At 39.9% G+C, this 22,073-nt stretch overlaps 1 protein-coding gene across 1 annotated transcript in view; it reads left to right on the top strand.

Annotated features, from left to right (window-relative positions):
* The first annotated feature begins 13,388 nt into the window (after positions 1-13,388).
* Positions 13,389-22,073, top strand: part of plod3 (procollagen-lysine, 2-oxoglutarate 5-dioxygenase 3) — a 70,385-nt gene continuing 61,700 nt past the window's right edge. The window contains exons 1-2 of the mRNA XM_039747043.1: positions 13,389-13,590; positions 18,920-19,011. Coding sequence (XP_039602977.1) covers positions 13,500-13,590; positions 18,920-19,011 — 183 coding nt within the window. The 5' untranslated portion in view covers positions 13,389-13,499. The remainder of the gene's footprint in view (positions 13,591-18,919; positions 19,012-22,073) is intronic.

Raw genomic sequence — 22,073 nt, forward strand, 5'->3', positions numbered from 1 at the left:
CCCGGGTCTCACCCCCCCCACCTTACCACATCAATCAATACCCCACTATCAGTCGTCCGTGCTGTACTCTGCCCTCCCTCAATTGGACCTAACAGTCGCTTAAAACAAAAAAGGCTTCAACCTGGCTGGGATGCTACAATACTTTTGAATTGTACTGCTTTCATATTCTTTACCTTTCTCTGCATGTGTCTCGCACCATCGTTTCTTTGAGGCTTTCAAATTCTATTGCTTTCATAATCTCTTATAAGCCTTTTTTTCTCTCCAACGCTTTTGGGTCTCTTTTCAGCACGCTGCTCTTTCTTCTTTGCTTAGTCGTTGATGTTTCATCTAGAACGTATTGTCCTTATACGCTTTATATGTGCTGAGAGCACAGGATCTGTGTGTGCTACGTGCCTTTACACGACTGAGTGTTTTGCTGGCCAAGCTCTTATTTGATATTGTTTGCATCTCACAGGTCTTTTAAGTGTCTTCCAAGAACATCCGAGAAGATCACGTCTCGTCACCCTGTTTTTCCTTTCCAGGATTTTTTTTTATAATAGACAGATATACAGTATATAACCCAGCCACAGGGGATGCACAAACCAGTGTGTTTCTTTGTGCCGGTCCCAAGCCCGAATAGATGGGGAGAGTTATGTCAGGAAGGGCATCTGGTGTAAAATTTTGCCAAATCAATATGCGGAAAACAATACAAATTTCCGTACCAGATCGGTCGAGCCCCAGGTTAACAACGACTCCCACCAGTACTATAATAAATTTTAAATAAATAGGGCTAATGTTGGCCAAAGAAGAAGAAGGAGGAGAAGAAGAGGGGAGAGACGTGTCCGGAGGAGACGAGGAGAGTAAATAGAGTGGAACTGAGGGAGGGAACTTTGAATGTTGGCAGTATGACTGGTAAGGGGAGGGAGTTAGCAGATATGATGGAGAGAAGGAAGGTTGATATATTGTGCGTGCAAGAGACTAAATGGAAGGGGAGTAAGGCCAGGCGGATTGGAGGTGGATTCAAATTGTTCTATCATGGTGTGGATGGGAGGAGAAATAGGGCAGGAGTTATTCTGAAGGAACAATATGTCAAGAGTGTTTTGGAGGTGAAAAGAGTGTCAGGCAGAGTAATGATTATGAAGCTGGAAATTGGAGGTGTGGTGATGAATGTCGTTAGTGCATATGCACCGCAAGTTGGGTGTGCAATGGGTGAGAAAGAAGATTTTTGGAGTGAGTTGGATAAAGTGGTGAACAGTGTACCTAATGGATTGAAAGTGGTGATTGGAGCGGATTTCAATGGGCATGTTGGTGAAGGGAATGGTGGAGATGAGGAGGTGATGTGTACTTATGGTGTCAAGTAGAGAAATGAAGAAGGTCAGAGGATAGTGGATTTTGCCAAAAGGATGGACTTGGCTGTGGTGAATATGTATTTTAAGAAGAGGGAGGAACATAGGGTTATGTACAAGAGCGGATGAAGATGCACACAGGTAGATTACATCCTATGCAGAAGAGTTGATCTTAAGGAGATTGAAGACAGTAAAGTGGTGGCAGGAGAAAGTGTAGTTAAGCAGCATAGGATGGTGGTCTGTAGGATGACGTTGGAGATCTAAAAGAGGAAAAGAGTGAGGGCAGAGCCAAGGATCAAATGGTGGAACTTGAAAAAGGAATACAGTAAGGTTGAGTTTAGTGAGGAGGTGAGACAGGCACTGGGTGGCAGTGAAGAGTTACCAGACAGCTGGGAAACTACACAAGATGTAGTAAGGGTGACAGCCAGAAGGGTGCTTGGCATCACATCTGGAAAGAGGAAGGAGGAAAAGGAAACCTGGTGGAGGAATGAGGAAATACAGGAGAGTATACAGAAGAAGAGGATGGCAGAGAAGAAGTGGGATAGTCAGAGAGATGCAGAAAGTAGACAAGAGTACAAGTAGGTAAGGTGCAAGGTGAAGAGAGAGGTGGCGAAGGCTAAAGAAAAGGCGTATGTAGAGTTGTATTAGCAGTTGGACACCAAGGAGGGAGAAAAGGACCTGTACTGATTGGCTAGAGAGAGGGACCAAGCTGGGAAAGATGTGCAGCAGGTTAGCGTGATAAAGGATAAAGATGGAAACGTACTCGCAAGTGAGGAGAGTGTGGTGAGCAGATGGAAAGAGTACTTTGAGAGGCTGTTGAATGAAGAGAACGATAGACAGATGAGGTTGGATGATGTGGAGATAGTGAATCAGGAAGTGCAATGGATTAGCAAGGAGGAAGTAAGGACAGCTATGAAGAGGATGAAAAATGGAAAGGCCATTGGTCCAGACATACCTTTGGAAGCATGGAGGTGTCTAGGAGAGATGGCAGTGGAGTTTTTAACCAGATTGTTTAATAGAATCTTGGAAAGTGAGAGGATGCCTGAGGAGTGGAGAAGAAGTGTACTGGTGCCAATATTTAAGAATAAGGGGGATGTGCAGAACTGCATTAACTACAGGGGGAAAAAATTGATGAGCCACATCATGAAGTTATGGGAAAGAGTAGTGGAAACTAGGTTAAGAAGTGAGGTGTTGATTAGTGAGCAGCAGTATGGTTTTATGCCAAAAAAGAGCACCACAGATGCAATGTTTGCTCTGAGCATGTTGATGGAAAAGTTTAGAGAAGGCCAGAAGGAGTTGCATTGCATCTTTGTGGATGGGAGAAAGCATATGACAGTGTGCCTTGAGAGGAGCTGTGGTATTATATGAGGAAGTCGGGAGTGGCAGAGAAGTACGTAAGAGTTGTACAGAATATGTATGAGAGAAGTGTGACAGTAGTGAGGTCTGCGGTAGGAGTGACGGATGCATTCAAGGTGGAGGTGGGATTACATCAGGGATCGGCTCTGAGACCTTTTCTTATTTGTAATGGTGATGAACAGGTTGACAGAGATTAGACAGGAGTCCCCATGGACTATGACATTTACTGATGACATTATGATCTGTAGCGATACTAGGGAGAAGGTTGAGGAGACCCTGGAGAAGTGGAGATATGCTCTAGAGAGGAGAGGAATAAAGGTCAGTAGGAACAAGACAGAATACATGTGTGTAAATGAGAGGGAGGTCAGTGGAATGGTGAAGATGCAAGGAGTAGAGTTGGCAAAGGTGGATGAGTTTAAATACTTAGGATCAAAAGTACTGAGTAATGGGGATTGTGGAAGAGAGGTGAAAAAGAGAGTGCAGGCAGGGTGGAATGGGTGGAGAAGAGTGCCAGGAGTAATTTGTGACAGATGGATATCAGCAAGAGTGAAAGGGAAGGTCAACAGGATGGTAGTGAGACCAGCTATGTTTTATGGGTTGGAGACGGTAGCACTGACCAGAAAGCAGGAGACAGAGCTGGAGGTGGCAGAGTTAAAGATACGAAGATTTGCACTTGGTGTGACAAAGATGGATAGGATTAGAAATGAGCACATTAGAGGGTTAACTCAAGTTGGACGGTTGGGAGACAAAGTCAGAGAGGCGAGATTGCGTTGGTTTGAACATGTGCAGAGGAGAGATGCTGGGTATTTTGGGAGAAGGATGCTAAGGATAGAGCTGCCAGGGAAGAGGAAAAGAGGAAGGCCTAAGCAAAGGTTTATGGATGTGATGAGAGAGGACATGCAGCTGATGGGTGTAGCAGAACAAGATGTAGAGAACAGAAAGATATGGAAGAAGATGATCCACTGCGGCAACCCCTAACAGGAGCAGAAGACCAAGTCCAAAACAGAACTGAGGGAATAGGGAAAAGGAGGAGGCTTTTAAAGGGGAAGGCAGGAAGTGAAGTCAAAGGGGTCGGGCACATGAAGGTCTTCTGCCATTGGTGCGAGCCCAGACGTGACATCACAGGGGCCGGAGCCAACAAGGTCTCCTTCTATTGGCTCAGTCCCAGAAGTGACGTGAAGAGGACCAGGTGGAATCTCCCGTGAATAGTCTGCAGGCAAGGGAGAAAAAGAGTCAGTGCACTCTGCCACATCTCGGTATGTCTCGGAACTGCCCTTACTCAAGCCCTTTGGCTGCCTCCCATGCGCGTGTGTGTGACAAAATATATATATATATAATGACAGATAGGGGTTGCTGTCGTCCCCTTGAACCCTCAAACCAGATGCCAGCACCCTCCACTCCACAATACTCATAAACAATATAACACTACAATAACCAATAATCAATCCTCCTCTCCCAGACGCGTTGTTCCCTTCCTCCCAACTCAGCTCACCCATCTGGGATCTCACAGTCCTTTATAGTCCTCAACCCAGAAGTGTTTCTCTGTCTTTCTGTCCATGTAACTGGCAACACTTCCGGGTTGGATAAAAACTCCTTTTCTTCATCCTGGAAGTACGTCATTTCTTCTGTCCACATGACTGGGATGTACTTACGGGCTGTAGGGAAAATAATCCTTGATCCTACCTGCAGCGTCCTCTGGCGGCCCCCATGGTATACAGCAGGGCTGAGAATAAACACTCCATTGTCCATGATTCCCTGCTGGCATTCGGGGCACCTCCATGCTGCAGGGAGGGCTCCATCTGGCATCCCTTAGGGGATTTTTTTTTCTCCCTAAATAATAAAAAACCATCATTTAAAAACTGCATTTTGTGTTTACTTGTGTTATATTTGACTAATGGTTAAATGTGTTTGATGATCAGAAACATTTTGTGTGACAAACATGCAAAAGAATAAGAAATCAGGAAGGGGGCAAATAGTTTTTCACAAAATATATATACAGTATATATAGTGGTAGATGGCCGGGGCCCATGCCTGTCTGGGATGCCCTTTCACTACATCTGCTAGCCAGACAAGGGTGGGAAGCCCAGTATCTTCCCCTGGGTGCTAGATGGCAGCATCCCTGGGTTTCAACAGTGTCTCTGACTCCCCCAGGGCTTCATGGGGATTGAAGTTTTGTGCAGCTCTGTGGGGTTCCGCACGCGCCACCAGGGGGTGCTGCACCAGGAACGACTGGCCCCTTTTGGGTACTGGTTTTACCGCACCTGGAAGTGCAGCTGGAGGCCAGCAATCAACCACCTGGAGCACTTCCAGGTGCCTGATAAAAGGGAGCCAGAAACCACCACTCTTTGGATAGAGTCGGGTGGAAGGAGGACAAAGCTGTGGAGGAGTGGTGGTGAAAGAGAGGAGTGTGGTGACTCAGTGATAAGTGCTTGGGACTGTGTTGTGGCTGGAGGGATTACGGGGAAGACGTGCCTTCCAGCTGAAGAAAAATAAAAGTCTTTCTGTTTTATACGTGCCTCCTGTGTCAAGTCTGTGCCAGGTCGGGTGCAATATAGCGCCTTTCTTACAATATATATTTAATTACTGTTTATATATATACACACTAACTGACACGCACCGTAGCATACAGCGGTGTAAAAATAGAAACTTTTTATTGCATTTCTGGCACACATATAGTTGTTGGGAAGAATGCCTTTTCTTGTGTTTAGCAAGTCAGGTTTGCGTTTGAAAAGTTTTGTTGCAGGTAATTTTTCAGCGGAGTGAATTTTTCTGTGTTTGAGAAGATAGTTCTGCGTTGTGAAACGTTTTGTGCAAGTGTGACACTGAAACAATTTGTCGTTGCAGTGAATTTTCTTGTGTTTGGCAAGGCTGGGTTTTGTTTTGAAAGGTTTACAGTATTGCTCTTGCAGCAAGTTCTTGGGGAGTCACAGTCGAGAAATTAATATCACCGTAAATTTGAGCAACCGGGTCTTGTTGTTGTGGTAAACATTGAGAAGGTAGTTCTGCCGTGTCTCCAGTTTTACCATCCCCAACTTGAAGAAGCCATTGAACAAATTGAGTTTCACTTTGGAGAGCTTTCATATTTTTTGTGAGTTTTAGGATCTTCATTTCGCTCCACATCCTGTGTTTGTTGATGCATGAGGCAACGGTGAGGGTGAAGAGAGTATTTCCAGAATTGTAAATGAAAGGTGGGATGTTGGGGTCATGTTTGAAGTGAATGACAATGGTAGCATGGAGAATCTCGGAAACAGCTTGAATTTCAGCTTCACCACCATAAACTCCAGATGTTGACATGTATTGATAGTACTCCTAAATTGTTGTGATAACTTGACTGGCATTGGAAAGAACAACAGAAAGAATATCTCCAAATTTGTCCCAATGTGATGCAACGAAATCTACTGTCCGATGTCGTAGTGAGAATGCATTGCCTTCGTCAACCGTTTGTGTCAAGAAATAACTCACCAAGAAATAACCCACTGATAGGAACAGGCAGTTGCCGGATCCTGGAATACAGATAACGTTGTAGAAAAACCCATCAACAAAGAAGATACCATCGCAGTATAACGAAAATAGCAAGGAGCGAAAACAATAGCAAGGAGTGAAACCAATGCCAATGGTGGAGAGAGTACCTTCCTGTAGCAGGCTACGGAAAAGACCATAGACATATATAGATAGATGCCGCATTCACTGTGTTGCCCAGTCGACACGACACGACACATCAGCGCATCCGCCCTATTGCGAGTGGCAGAAATGCCATTTAAACTAATACAGGTAGACGTGGAAACCGGGTTTTCTGATGAAAAAACAATAACGTTTAAAACAGTATCGTTTACATACAACAGATTTTGGCGAATCTTTTACATGCAATTATTGCCTTCTTCCATCTCCGAAAAATTTCTAGACGTCCTGTTCTTTCGCAACACACTGGGGCGGCAGTTTTAATCGAATCTGCGCCTCCGGATTACAGTTTTACTCGTGCCGACCGCCAGGGGAAAAGGGGGGGCGGTTTGGCAAACATTTACTCGAGCCGATTAAAATGTAAAGATGTTAGTTTTGGTAAATTTAAGTCCTTTGAGTATCTCGCCGTTGTTATTCATGGAGATTCTCACGTTCTCGTATTATCCGTGTATAGACCTCCTAAATATAACGCGTCTTTCCTTGAGGAATTCTCTGACTTAATGTCAATTTTAGTTACAAACTATGATGCACTCTTAATAGTCGGCGACTTTAACTTTCATGTCGACAATCAGTGTGACCAAAAGGTAAAGGAATTCATGAACCTCCTGGACTCTTTTGATTTGAGGCAGCTCGTAAATCAGCCTACACATAAAGCAGGTCATACGTTAGACTTAGTGATTACTAAAGGACTTAAAGTTGATATAAAGCAGGTCACTGATATCGGTCTATCAGACCATTTCCTTCTACTATTTAATATAGAAATAAAGATAGAAAACGCTCATGAGAAGCATTTTGTTAAAAAACGCTTCTTTGACTCATCAGCAGCTTTAAAGCTTACAACTATTCTAAGCAATCAGTCCGTTTATAATGCCAGCTATAATAGCGAGGATAATGTAAATAGTAAAGTGGAAAACTTTAACTCTAAAGTAAGAACTGCTGTTGACATAGTTGCACCTGAAAAGACAGTTAAAAAATCCTCTAGTACTGTTATTCCATGGAAGACCCAAAGAGTGTCTGATTTAAAAGAACATGTCGTAGAGCTGAGCGTAAATGGAGGAAAACTAAACTAACTATCCACTATGAAATATTAAAAGTTAAAATAACAGAATACAATAACACTGTCCGTCTTGAGAGGCTGCTATTTCTCTAATATTATAAATAACAATGCTAGTAATCCCAGAGTCTTATTTTCAACAATTGACCGTCTGTTAAACCCAGGTAACACAAAGGAATGCCCCAGAATACTTCCAGTGAAACCTGTGAGAACATTGCTGTATTTTTCACTCAAAAAATTAATGATATTAGAGATAACATAGTATATCTCCCCAACACTGCAGAACCTCCAAAGCCCCGGTACTCCGTTATAAACAAATTAAATGCTTTCACCAGGATAGATTTACCTGAATTACATAGTATAATCTCTCAACTGAAATCCTCCACCTGCGTCCTTGACCCAATACCAACCAGGTTTTTCAAAGAAATATCAGGCGTCTAATTGACAATATTCTGGACATAGTAAATTGTCATTAGATACGGGGTCTTTCCAGACTGTCTTAAGACTGCTGTAGTTAAACCCCTTCTTAAGAAACATAATCTTGACCCCTCTGCCTTTGAAAATTTTAGACCCATTTCTAACCTGCCCTTCTTAAGTAAAATTTAGAGAAGGCAGTCATTATGCAGTTAAATGACCACCTAAATAAACATGCTATTCTTGATACTTTTCAGTCAGGCTTCAGAACAAATCACAGTACAGAAACTGCACTTGTTAAAGTAGTAAATGACTTGGGTAAATGCAGACAGAGGCCATTTATCTGTTCTCATCCTCTTAGATCTGAGTGCTGCATTTGACACCATTGATCATAATATTCTTAGAAATCGCCTTAGTCAATGGGTGGGCCTCTCTGGCAGTGTCTTAAATTGGTTTGAATCCTACCTGGCAGGGAGAAAATTCTTTGTGAGTTGTGGTAATCAAATCTCAAAGACACATGATATCCGATATGGTGTTCCACAAGGCTCTATCCTGGGTCCGCTGTTATTCTCAATCTATATGCTTCCGTTAGGTCAGATTATCTCAGGTTACAATGTGAGCTACCACAGCTATGCTGATGACACACAGCTGTACTTATCAATAGCACCTGATGACTCCGACTCTTTCGATACACTAACACAATGTCTTACTGGTATTTCTGAATGGATGAATAGTAATTTTCTCAAACTAAATAAAGAGAAAACTGAAATTTTGGTAATTGGCAATAATGGATTCAGCGAGGTTATCAGAAATAAACTTAATGCACTAGGATTAAAAGTTAAGACGGAAGTAAAAATTTAGGGGTAACCGTTGACTGTAATCTGAATTTTAAATCGCATATTCATCAGACCACTAGGACAGCATTTTTTCATTTAAGAAACATAGCTAAAGTTAGACCTCTTATATCATTGAAAGATGCTGAGAAATTAATTCACGCTTTTGTTTTCAGTAGACTAGATTACTGTAACGCACTCCTCTCAGGACTACCCAAAAAAGACATAAATCATTTGCAACGAGTGCAGAATGCAGCTGCTAGAATCCTAACTGGGAAAAGAAAATCCGAACACATTTCTCCAGTTTTGATGTCACTACACTGGTTGCCTGTGTCATTCAGGATTGACTTTAAAATACTGCTTATGGTTTATAAAGCCTTAAATAATCTCGCTCCATCTTATATATCGGAATGCCTGACACGTTATATTCCAAATCGTAACCTTAGATCTTCAAATGAGTGTCTCCTTATAATTCCAAAAGCTAAACTTAAAAGAAGTGGTGAGGCGGCCTTCTGCTGCTATGCACCTAAAATCTGGAATAGCCTGCCAATAGGAATTCGCCAGGCAAATACAGTAGAGCACTTTAAAACACTGCTGAAAACACATTACTTTAACATGGCCTTTTTATAACTTCACTTTAACATAATCCTGATACTCTGTATGTTCAATTCTTCATAATAACTATTCATGGTGGCTCTAAAATCCGTACTGACCCCTACTCTCTCTTCTGTTTCTTTTTCCGGTTTCTTTGTGGTGGCGGCCTGCGCCACCACCACCTACTCAAAGCATCATGATGCTCCAACAATGATGGACTGAAAGCCAGAAGTCTACGTGACCATCATCATCAGGTCCTTCCATGAAAATATGATGATTTATGTTAGGTAAAATGCCCAGAGGGGACTGGGCGGTCTCTTGGTCTGGAACCCTACAGATTTTATTTTTTCTCCAGCTTTGGAGTTTTTTGTTTTTCTGTCCACCCTGGCCATCGGACCTTACTCTTATTCTATGTTAATTAATGTTGACTTATGTTTATTTTTTATTGTGTCTTCTATTTTTCTATTCATTTTGTAAAGCACTTTGAGCTACATTTTTTTGTATGAATATGTGCTATATAAATAAATGTTGATTGATTGATTGATTGACAGTACTGAAGTATTGCTTAATGCCCTAGTCACCTCATGCATTACTTTAATGCTATTCTATCTGGCATCCCACAAAAACGTATCCATCAATTACAACTTCTTCAAATTTCTGCTGCCAGGATAATAACCTGCTGTTCTAAATCCACTGAACATATTACACCTATTCTCTCTCAACTTCACTGGCTCCCTGTTCACTACAGAATTCAATACACAATACTGCTCTTAACATTTAAAGCTCCCCCCTACCTCACTGATCTCCTACAGACTGGCAGTCCTCTCGCTTGCTCAGATCCTCATCTGCAGCTCTACTTTCTGTACCACACATCAAACTCTGTTCTATGGGAGCTCGAGCATCTCTCATAGTGCTCCTCAACTCTGGAATTCTCTTCCCTCTCATATATGTCAGCTCAATTCAATAACGCATTTTTAAAATGCCCTCAAAACTTATCTTTTCAAACTGGTATACCAATTGTGAATTTTGCACGGTTACTGACAGTTATCTTTGTTTGTTTCCTAATTATTGCTTTTTGATTTATCATTCTCTTGTTTTAATTTTACTAATGTTGTTAAATTTTATTGTAAAGTGACCTTGAGTGCTAAGATTATAAAATGGGATTTTCTAATGGACAAATATAACCAAAACAATTGTTCAGCCTTACCTATGAAATGTAATCCCCCTGGATCTGGTTTGGAGCATACAGAGGTTTGTACAATCCCAAGCAGCGCATGCGTGAGGCATCTTTATTCATTACTTCACTCCACAGTAGTGCCACTCACAATATGGCGGCAACGTTGATATACAATGCTGCTGGCCATGCACCGTCTAGTAATTCTATGTCTATGGAAAAGACTCCCAGGTGCACACATGGCCAAAGTGAAAGGTCATGCGGTCAGGCTCGATATAGGGCGGTGACGTGAAACCAATGGGGTCATGAGAGAGAAGTGGGGAACACGGTAGTCCGAAGGAGAAATAGGAATCGAGAAAAGCAGTGTGGGGGTGTATGGGAGGCCACAGGCAGCATTGGGAAGGGTTTGGAAGATGAGGAATATGAATCGAGAAATGCTTTGTGGGCTACATGTGGGCGGGAAAGGATTTGAAGAAGAAGCAGGACAAACCAGAAGAGAAATATATATAAGGGATATACGTATCTTCTTCTATACTGTATATATAACAGAATGATTTCATTAACTGAATATAATTTAAAGCTTAAGGACATGAGGTCAGTGCTTCATCATAGAGAAGCCAACAACATAATTTTCCAAGGTTAGAGTGAGGTAAATGAGTAACAAACACCACTCAAGAAAGCAGGGATAAACTCATGGCAAAGCCCAAACACCCTTCCTATGATGCGGTGCTCAGATGGATAGGAAAATCTGCTAAACACTCCTCTTAACAAAGTGGTTTTCAGAATAATGGGAGAATCGACAAAAGACAGAAATTACTGGTAGCTTTAGCTGATTGGAGGAAGTGATAAAGTACTGCATCTTAGGAGTAAGATGACATGATGTACTAGATAAGGTGATGGTAAACAGAAAAATGTATAAAAGGAAATTAATTGCTTAATTAAGAGCTCACTCCATGGACAAAAACATTTGTGCATAGGTCTGTGCAAATAAAGAATTGTATTGCATTATCATTCTCTGGACTCTCTAACTGTCTTCTTTGAAGTAGAGACAAGGTTATTCCACAATAAAAGTGACATATTTACTATGATTTTTTCAAATGCTTCTCATAAGATATAATTTCAAGCTTTATACCTCTAATATATAAGCAGATGTGACATTTTCACTACATATGTGTAAGTCTTTAAATTTTTTTATCTCCCATGTTTCTGCCCAAGACTGTCTAGAACTGCCTGTAATGAATCTCCTGACTCTAAAAACCTAACCAGCTTATTAGTTACATTTAGTTAATTCATTAATACCTGAGGAAAACTACTTCTAGTATCACCTAATTCTGTTAAAGTTCCTTACACCACAACTCATTGCTTTGGGGGTTGGTGGCAGAATTTGCACTCCAGCCACCATAAAAAACCCTCACACTGTTCTATTCCATCTAAACTAGTGTGGTGCTGAGGTGTCACCCACTGCATGGCTGCACTCAGCTCCTAATCTGGGATCCTGAGTTGACTTGAACTCCCTTGTATTTGATTTTGATCTTTCGCCTTTTATGCATACCTTATCAAAAGCTTTTTGAAAAAGGAGATAAATAATGCCACATGCACCTCTTGATCAAATATTTTTCTTGTGTTCTCATACAATTCCAATGTATTTCTTCCTCTCTAACCCCATGTTAACTGTTCATTAAAATACTGGTACTGTATATCATGATGGCATCCATCATTTTTCCAGTGATTCATGTTAAGCTTTACTGTTTATTTGAGTACCTTTTTATATAATGAGATAATGTTGGCAAGCTTAGACTTTGTGAACTTCTTCTGTTTACTATGATTTAAAAAAAGTTCCTGATAAGGGTTCATATTTGATTGCTAACTTTCACAAGCAATCTATAATAAAAGCAACTTGAACAAGTATTATATTGACGTCTTTCAAGTCCTAGTTCTGTGTCTTTGACGCAGTAAATTTCTTGTTCTGGATAAAAAAAAAAAATAGGGAAAATGAAGAGATGGATTATTTACTACTTTCCTAATTGTTCCTAAAGCAGTGCTGAGTGGTTATAGATACCTGTGCAGTCTTGTTCAACTGGTGACCCTAAATGAGTCCTGGATTAGTTCGAAATTTGTGCCCGATGCAGGTAGAATATATTTCTGTTTACTTGTCCCTTCGTGCTTGATTAATAATGGATGCATGGATTGATTTGTGTGGGTATTATATACGCATTACTAAATAAAAAAATGTCGATATAACTAGTCAGTCATTTGAAATATAACAAAACAGTTCTGCTGAGGTAATTTAATAATTATTAACACAGATTTTCCATTGTAATGGTAATAAAGTCAAGCTTCGTTTTCTTTTAAATCGGCACAGGAAAATAGAATAACGGGTTGCTAAAAATGTTAACTTGAAAAGGTTTTCAAAATAAAGTAATTTCATTCTCTCGCCCGAATTGCTCAAACGCGTCTGCTCTTATTTAAAATTAAAACATAGCATATTTTCAATACATAAAGTAGTCAGTCATCTTCCAACCCTACAGTAATGCCACTTTTTTGTACCGTGAAATATTTCTAATATATTTTTTTAAGTTACGTGCGTAATAGCTAAATAGTCATACTTCGTATGAAACGTAACTGTTTTTCGTTGATATGCCGGGAGAACAAGGGACACACGATCGTTTTAACAGGAATCAATAATAAAGAATTCTTTGTGTTCGTTCAGCGTTCAGGGCCTCTTTCGAATTCTTTAGACGTGGCACAGTACTGAAACCTCCCCACTACTAAGAGTTAAACAAACATTTCAGGAATATTCTAGCCCCGCCCATTTAAAGGTGGCCGTTCGCTCAAGTCTCTACCACTTTGGTCATAGTTTTTAACGCTTATGGACTGGCTAACACAGCTATCACTCAAAAAGTTTGCCTCTTATTCATTGGCCTTTTGCTAAAAGGGCGGGTTTACTTTCACACGCGGAATAGAAGATATCTTGTCGCTTCGCTTACTCGCGTTTTGCGCGAGACTTGCATAACGAGGTTAGCCACTAAGAAAGCGGTGGAAATCAACCTAGTGAGCCTGAGACTTAGGATATGGGCTCCACGGTGAAATTTGTCATCTTTTCGCTGTTGGGTTTGATAACTGAACTGGCCATTGCTTCAGATCCGCCACCCATTCCAACAGGTACGTGCACAGAAAGCATGAGAGGGTTGTAGGGTTGGCATGCAAAGAAATAGAGAACAGAGAGTCTTGGGGAAGTGCTGGTCGGTGATCGGCTAACTACAGAGAAGTCAGCCTTTAAGCGGATTCTCTCATTCCCATACAGGACCGCACTATCAAGTTAGAAAACGCTTTTTCTTACCTCAATTGTAGTTAACGTACTTAGACGGAAGAGAATGTCTGCATGTTGATAGCGGTGCAAGTCGCATCCTAGGCTACAGTGACTGAAAATTGTTGGCATGACATTATCCAGAATCCATTGCAAAATTGTAGAGATTTCGTACAAATTGAGTTTTTTTCCTCCTACTACCATTTATAGATTAGAGCCACTATTCAGTATCACAGTGGCCACATTGTTGGATTTAGAGGTGGACATAGTTTGTCGTATTTTTGGCCAGGAATTCGGCACAGAAAACGTACCCTGTTTTGTTCCCAAGTAACGTCTGAGGATTATTTCCGTATGAGATGGGTTTTCATATTGGCACACTGAAAAAATAAGAAGTAATGTGGAAGAGGGTATTTTAAAAAGAATTGAAATATTAATTCACAGTTCAGTTCTTATGGCTCCATAGTAAGCAAAAATGGATAATGATAATTTTAGTTACTGTTTAAGATCAAAATATTTAAAACCAATCGCAAGTTAAATGTAGCAAAAGAAGACTATTACGGGTTCATCACAGTTGCCTTACCTATAGCAAATGGTAAAAGGCAGGAATCATTCCCAGACTGAACGCCAGACAACATAAGGCTACCGGTTAATCTGGCAAGTTATTTTGGACACTGATAAATAAGTAACATAAAAATAAAAATCGAAGCGAATTCTTTCCTGAAAAGTAGTCTGATACTTAAACAGTGACAAAAAATGAAAAAGATCAAAACGCAGTCTTTAGTGAAACTCGTCCGAATAAATGGTGCAGATATAAGGCACTAAAAAAACCGCTGGAAATCGAACTCTTTTCGTTTGAAAAATGTAGGAACAGATCGATAGGGTTACGTGCCCCTTTTTAACAACAATTAGCTAATCAAATAGATGATTCGTGGTAACAATGGCAACAGGTTTAGCAACACAGTTACGTTGTTCTCTTTTTGGAAGATCTGGACCAGTTATCTAGACCACCTAATTCTTGAATCGGCTGCTGACGTCTTATGAATTCTACACCTGTGACGATGTGGTAGTTGATAACATTTTTTTTAATGTCAGGGAGTGTCGGGTATATAAATCTGAGAAGGAAGTAACGGAATTGTAACGCAGTCAGTGAACTTGTGATAATAGGGAGTTTTAGGTATTCATTTCAGAGTTGAACGTCGGCCAAAGAAAACAGGATTTTTTCCGTCTGGGACGAAAGATCCAATTTTGCATTCTAGAATATACTGCATTATTAAATTTACTTCCCATGGTATTTATTCGGTAGCTACCTGTCCCGCTAGGTTGACGCATATTAATGATTTACTTGTGGAATGCAGGTTTTTTTTTTTAGATTACTTTTTATATAGTGCCCTGCTCTAACAAACACCTTAATTTACTCTTCTGACTACTCAGTTTGTTAAACGCTTATGTATGTAAAACCATTGCAGAAAGCTTAGCAGATTTTCTGTAGCGAGATCGCAACCCCCTTTAGGCAATGTAAAGCCTCCCTGTAGGTATTTTCAGATGCCTCAGTAATTTTAGTCGTTTTTTTGTTTAAGTTGATAAACGGAAAGAATGTTCTGGAATTCCCTGAAGGCTGTAGAGTTCTTTTGGAATGTATAGAAGCGGAGCTCGCCAGTGCCCTGCACATGTTGCTCTGCTTCCAACAAAGTAATTTCATGGCTCTGTCGTTTAGCTCTTATGTAACTGTGTTCATTTTTGGTTTATATTATAATTTAGCGGGGGCAGTGAAGGCTATCATTTTATGTTCTGAGTTAAAGGAGTATGCATTTTCCAAAGTGCGCCTTCGCCATTTATACTGTACGCTGGCGCAGTGGTTAGAGATACCGCTGCTGCTTTATACCCTCTGTAAGTTAGCACGTTTACCACGTACGCGTGGTCCCTCACCCCACCCTACAGTATTTCGTTTTCTGCACAAATCCCATCCCAGTGATGTGAGTACAGTAATTCATAAGCGAGTCTGCCGTTTGCCGGTGTCTCATGAGGGAATTGTTAATAGCCTTTACTCCTAGACCAGAGAAGAAAGAAAATAAAAAACTGATGGGAATTGAGCATCCTGATAAAAACATGAAGATTTCGGACAGCAGTTTAACCCAGTTACAGATTCGTATATGGGTGAGGACTGGTCATTGGATTTTATTATTAAAATGATCATTTCTAACTGAACACAGCTAAACCTCGGCATGTGTAATGCTGAGGTAATCTCTGCAGTTAATTGAACAGCACCTTGAACTTGATAGCCTGCTTCAGCTCTCAGTATGCACTCTTAGAAATTATTAATAGTGGGAGGTTTTATTTGTGGTATGATTTTCAACTTTTCATACACTTTGGTAAACAGAAGTCTATTATTTTCCCACTATTTTCTTCCATCTGGTTCATCTTTAAGATCCTAATTTCTTAATTGATTCTCTTTTCCAGTAAATAAAGTTCTTGCCAAAAGCTAAGTAGCCTTTTTCACCTGTTAGTGATTGTCTTGAGAAAGCTGCTTTTCATAAAATAGAATGAAATAAAGCTAAGTAATAGAGGGAGTACTAATGCAACCAGGTCCACAGAGCATTTTCTTAAATGTTTCAAGGAAAGTGAAAGACAAACGCATGTCAGTTTCTGACTATTGATAAAACAATAGTAGGATTAAGAGATCCATCCATTTTCTGAGGTCACATTCTTTATAATAGTAGATTTCCTGGTTTCCCTGTTACATGACATCCAGCTGAGTATAATAGCTAAGAAGACACTGATCTTTAAACCAGGGCTGTGGTGTTGGTAGATAAATCCTTCAACTCCGACTCCTTGGTTTATGGTACTTCTGACTCTGAATCCGACTCCTCTGTATTTAATATGCTAATGTATTTTCCATGTTGATCGAAGGAAGGCAACATAAATGTCATTTAACCGCAGAACTACTGGCTAGGAAGCTGACTTTCTTCCATATTGGCCAGTTTAAACAAAAGACAAGAACCCCTGAACAGACATCAGGCCAGAGCACACACCTCCACCTACATCATTACACTTGTTTACAATCAAATGAACTTATTAAACACATTATATTTGAAATAAAATGAAAACACTTTTTGTAATGTACCATAATCCAGATTACAATATGTGAATGTCAGGTTGTATAATGGCTCAGCTTAACTTCACACTAGTAGTAGCACATCTATGTACTGGGCTTTAGTCTCACATTATGACTGTTGTTTGTGAAGTGGGACATTTGAACTTGCTGTATTGTTTTTTCATTACAATTTAAATGTATTAGGAGTCAGAGTTGGTACATTTTTGCCGATTCCTACCCTGACTCCTGGTACCCAAAATTGTCTCTGACTCCACAGCCCTGCTTTAAATTTAAACACACAGATCTCTGACACACAGTATGACCTGCCTGTCCTCCAAATTTAAAAGCTATGCAGTGAGTGGCCATATTTTATCTCTGATGGACTTGAGTCCCTATTAGGATATGCTGCTACATTCTTCCTGATCTTTTTGGTATATGCCCGAGTACATCACAACCTTATACTTGAAATAAATTGATTTGAAAGGGGACACATATGTATGTACTTTCAGTGGCCACTTTATTAGATCCACATGCATAGTACAGCCTGAATTGCTTGAAAAATTGATTCAGCAATGTTCTGGGAGTAGTCCATGGGGATTGTTGTTAATGCTTACTCAATAGTAGCAAAATGTTCCTGTTGATTTGATTGGCCACACGTTTGTACTATATATCTCCTCTATCTCCTCATCCTTAAAGGAGCTTTTTTAGATTGAGATTTTCTGTCAGTGCATGGTCAGCAGTGATGGTTAGGTATTGTGTGGCCTTCAAAGAAGCTCATTTGATATGAAGAAGGTTAATTTGTGCCAAGAAAACATTCTTTACACCCTTTCAGCACTACCACCACCATCTGCATTTTACTAAGTAATTTTGAATATGTGTCATTAGTATAAGTACGGTATAATTCAAGAAAGTAGCAGTGCAAGGACTAAGGCATGTGTGATCCACTGATGAGCTCTCATCATTCTCATTTATATGTACTCTTTGCCTCCGACCAATTAATCAACTTGAAATTCAGTTTTGAAAGTTCTCCCTGACTCCACTGTTTTCTAATTTTAGAACTGATGTTTGGTGCATTAAATTAGAACTGTATTGAATGTTTTTCTTTAAAATGTACAAGTAAATGAAGTTTTAATTTACGTTTGCCTTCTGCTTTAATTACCTTCAGGGACAGCGCTACTATAACTCTAATGAAGCTTAAGCTTCAGGGCCACAGAAGCAACGTTAGTCCACATTGCTTAAAAATTTTGTGTGTCTACTGTATTAAAAGTGGTTTTTAAAAAATAATAAAATTAATAATATATTGCAATTCAATAGAAAGGAATATCTAAAATAAAAAATAAAGTCTCATGAAGGCTAGCTGTAAATTAAATGTTTAAATTAAGAATGCTTCATTCTAAAATATTCAATATAAAAATAATTTATAAATAATTTAAAACACTATTAACATTTATGACAGAAATTAAAAATGGTATCAAAATTTTTTATTTTAGGCTGGTCATCGAACAAATGAAAGCATATTTTATTGCTTATGGTCATTGTAAAGGACATTTCAGTAACTTTTTATTTTACACAAAGAATAATATAAAATTTTAAAATATACTGAAAATATAATGCTGTTACAATAAAGTGTAATTTTACCTATGTACAATTAAAATACAGTAAATATTAAAAGGTAATAAAAATGTCTTATTTTCTAGATGCAAACAGTGGATGATGTGTGATTCCAAAAAAATGGGTACTGTTATAAAGACAATCATAATGCTAATGTGAATCAGTTTGCAGCTGTGATAGGCAGAAAATTGTCCATATCATATACTTACACAAACACTGACTGAACTGCATTAGGCCTGTCAAGAATTACAAATACATATGATCATAGGCCAACTCAATGCCAACAGTAAACGGACAAAAGCTTCAGCCATATCAAAAACAAAAAAAATCAACCATCCGCCTTTCAAAACAGTCTATCCTTATTTAGTTTCTTTCATTGCAGGTAAATTTATCATCTCCAAGCACTCTAGGAAGCTGTTGTGCAAAATGGTCAGTGTGATTTTATTGCATAATCACTGAACTTGAGGCTTCTTATTTTTCAGAAAACTTGCTGGTGATTACAGCAGCCACCAAAGAAACAGATGGATTCAAGCGTTTCATGCGAACTGCCAAGGAGTTTAACTATTCAGTCAAGGTAAGATTAGCCTTTTGTGTTGCACTAAGGCATGATTGCAATTTTTAGCAAGACTTTTGTGTTGTTGTTGGTGTTTTTTTTTTTGGTAACCCTGCTGTGAGAAACCTTTACTACACCCCTGCAACCTTTCACCTCTCCATTGGGTTGTAGGACAACTGAAGTCATCTTTCATTCTTCCATTGCAGCAGACAGATTCACACAAGCTGTGTGAGCTAACAGCATTTGGTAATTTGTTGTTTTTGTTAAATTATAAAGGAAATGTCTTGTTTTGATAGGTGGGCATCATCTGGTGCCTTGTTGAAGTCAACACACACGAGTTTCACTTTAGTGACAATTGCAGTTTGTTTAGAAAAAGATGGCAAGCAGCAGTGGAATGTTTTACATTTACATGAGAAATTCCTTTGATGGCTTAGGGGAGGAGAACTGGCCATCTTGTGTGAAGCAATCAGTTTTGAGTATTGTCTAATGAATGAAGGACTTGATGCGCATGGAGCTTCTTAACAGCCTTATTGCAGGCTGCAGCTACTAATGTATTCAGGACATTTACTGTGACTTGATGAGCTATTTGAATTCTTCCAAGTTTTGAGGAAGTTTTACACTGAAATGTTCACTGCAGATTTTCATAAGTTCATAGGTTTAATATTGTACAGAGTATAGTGAAATTTTTAATTTCTGGTACTAATCAAGAGAAAATATGCCACCACTCTCTGGCACCATAATGAGTGAATATTAATTTTATGTCATACCCTACATTTACATATTGGTAAGAAAATCACAGTGAGTTGTATACATCACTTGTGTAATGTAACAACCACAGTGCTCAACAAGTGTCCGTGAAACACCAAAATGAAGCTGGTTTGTTTTCTGTCATGGAGAGTCTCAAGTTGTACACTTTGAAAGTACAAGGTATTTTTAGAATTTGAGAGTCATTCAATACTAGCATAACACAGCCTGAAGGCAATTAAAACCAACATTCCTTTATGTAGTGTAATTTTTGGGCCACTTTAGAATTGTTAATTCGCTTAACATGTACATTTTAGGATGTGGGAAGAATCTAGCTCATCCAGAGAAAAAGTACATACATACAGGGAGAACATGAAAGCTGTATACAGCCGATTATGAGGTTATTAACATGCTTTCTGGGATAGTAGCAAGCAGTGAAGGATAAGTAGGTAATCTCCAAGCAGTTTCCTTATTACAAAAGAGCAAAAGGTTTTCCATGTTTTCATTAACGTTAATGTGATGTAGTTCTTGGACAGATGGATAAACAGATACTGTGTTTATCGTATTTGTTTGTAAAGGCCTTGAATGTTTGCTTTGTTTTATTTTGCCTGTGTTAAATACCATATACAATTTTTCATGGAACTGATGGCTTATTTTGAATATAATTGTATTGTTGTTAGACCTTCATATGGGACAAAAAAATCCTTTATAAAGTTAAAAAAAAAAAAAAAAACTCTGTATATGTGCAAGAAATAAGTTCACTATATTCCATATACTGTATTTAACAATGAACCCATAAACATCCATCCATCCATTATCCAACCCACTATATCCTAACTGCAGTGTCACAGGGGTCTGCTGAAGCCAATCCCAGCAAACACAGGGCTCAAGGCAGGAAACAAACCCTGGGCAGGGTACCAGTTGTATACATCACTTGTGTAATGTAATGTGTAACTAGGGACAACTTAGAATCGCCAATGCACCTAACCTGCATGTCTTTGGACTGTGGGAGGAAACCGGAGCACCCAGAGAAAACCCACGCAGACACGGGGAGAACATGCAAATTCTACCCAGGGAGGACCAGGGAAGCAAACCCGGGTCTCCTAACTGTGAGGCAGCAGTGCTACCACTGCACCACCGTGCCACCCCCCATAAACATATACAGTCCATCCGGAAAGTATTCACAGCGCATCACTTTTTCCACATTTTGTTATGTTACAGCCTTATTCCAAAATGGATTAAATTAATTTTTTTCCTCAGAATTCTAAACACAACAAACATCCCATAATGACAACGTGAATAAAGTTTACTTGAGATTTTTGCAAATCTATTAAAAATAAACAAATTGAGAAAGCACATGTATGTAAGTATTCACAGCCTTTGCCATGAAGCTCAAAATTGAGCTCAGGTGCATCCAGTTATCCCTGATCATCCTTGAGTTGTTTCTGCAGCTTAAGTGGAGTCCACCTGTGGTAAATTCAGTTGATTGGACATGATTTGGAAAGGCACTCACCTGTCTATATAAGGTTCCACAGTTGACAGTTCATGTCAGAGCACAAACCAAGCATGAAGTCAAAGGAATTGTCTGTAGACTTCCGAGACAGGATTATCTCGAGGCACAAATCTGGGGAAGGTTACACAAAAATTTTCGAAACCACCAGGACTCTTCCTAGAGCTGGCCGGCCATCTAAACTGAGCGATTGGAGGAGAAGGGCCTTAGTCAGGGAGGTGACCAAGAACCCGATGGTCACTCTGTCAGAGCTCCAGAGGTCCTCTGTGGAGAAAGGAGATCCTTCCAGAAGGACAACCATCTCTGCAGCAATTCACCAATCAGGCCTGTATGGTAGAGTGGCCAGATGGAAGCCACTACTTAGTAAAAGGCACATGGCAGCCTGCCTGGAGTTTGCCAAAATGCACCTGAAGGACTCTCAGACCATGAGAAACAAAATTCTCTGGTCTGATGAGACAAAGATTGAACTCTTTGGTGTGAATGCCAGGCGTCACGTTTGGAGGAAACCAGGCACTGCTCATCACCAGGCCAATACCATCCCTACAGTGAAGCACGATGGTGGCAGCATCATGCTGTGGGGATGTTTTTCAGCGGCAGGAACTGGGAGACTAGTCTGGATAAAGGGAAAGATGACTACAGCAATGTACAGAGACATCCTGGATGAAAACCTGCTTCAGAGCGCTCTTGACCTCAGACTGGGGCGATGGTTCATCTTTCAGCAGGACAATGACCCTAAGCATGAGCCAAGATATGAAAGGAGTGGCTTCAGGACAACTCTGTGAATGTCCTTGAGTGGCCCAGCCTGAGCCCAGACTTGAATCCGATCGAA

This window comes from Polypterus senegalus, chromosome 3, assembly GCF_016835505.1.
Source record: "Polypterus senegalus isolate Bchr_013 chromosome 3, ASM1683550v1, whole genome shotgun sequence".
Lineage (NCBI taxonomy): Eukaryota > Metazoa > Chordata > Cladistia > Polypteriformes > Polypteridae > Polypterus > Polypterus senegalus.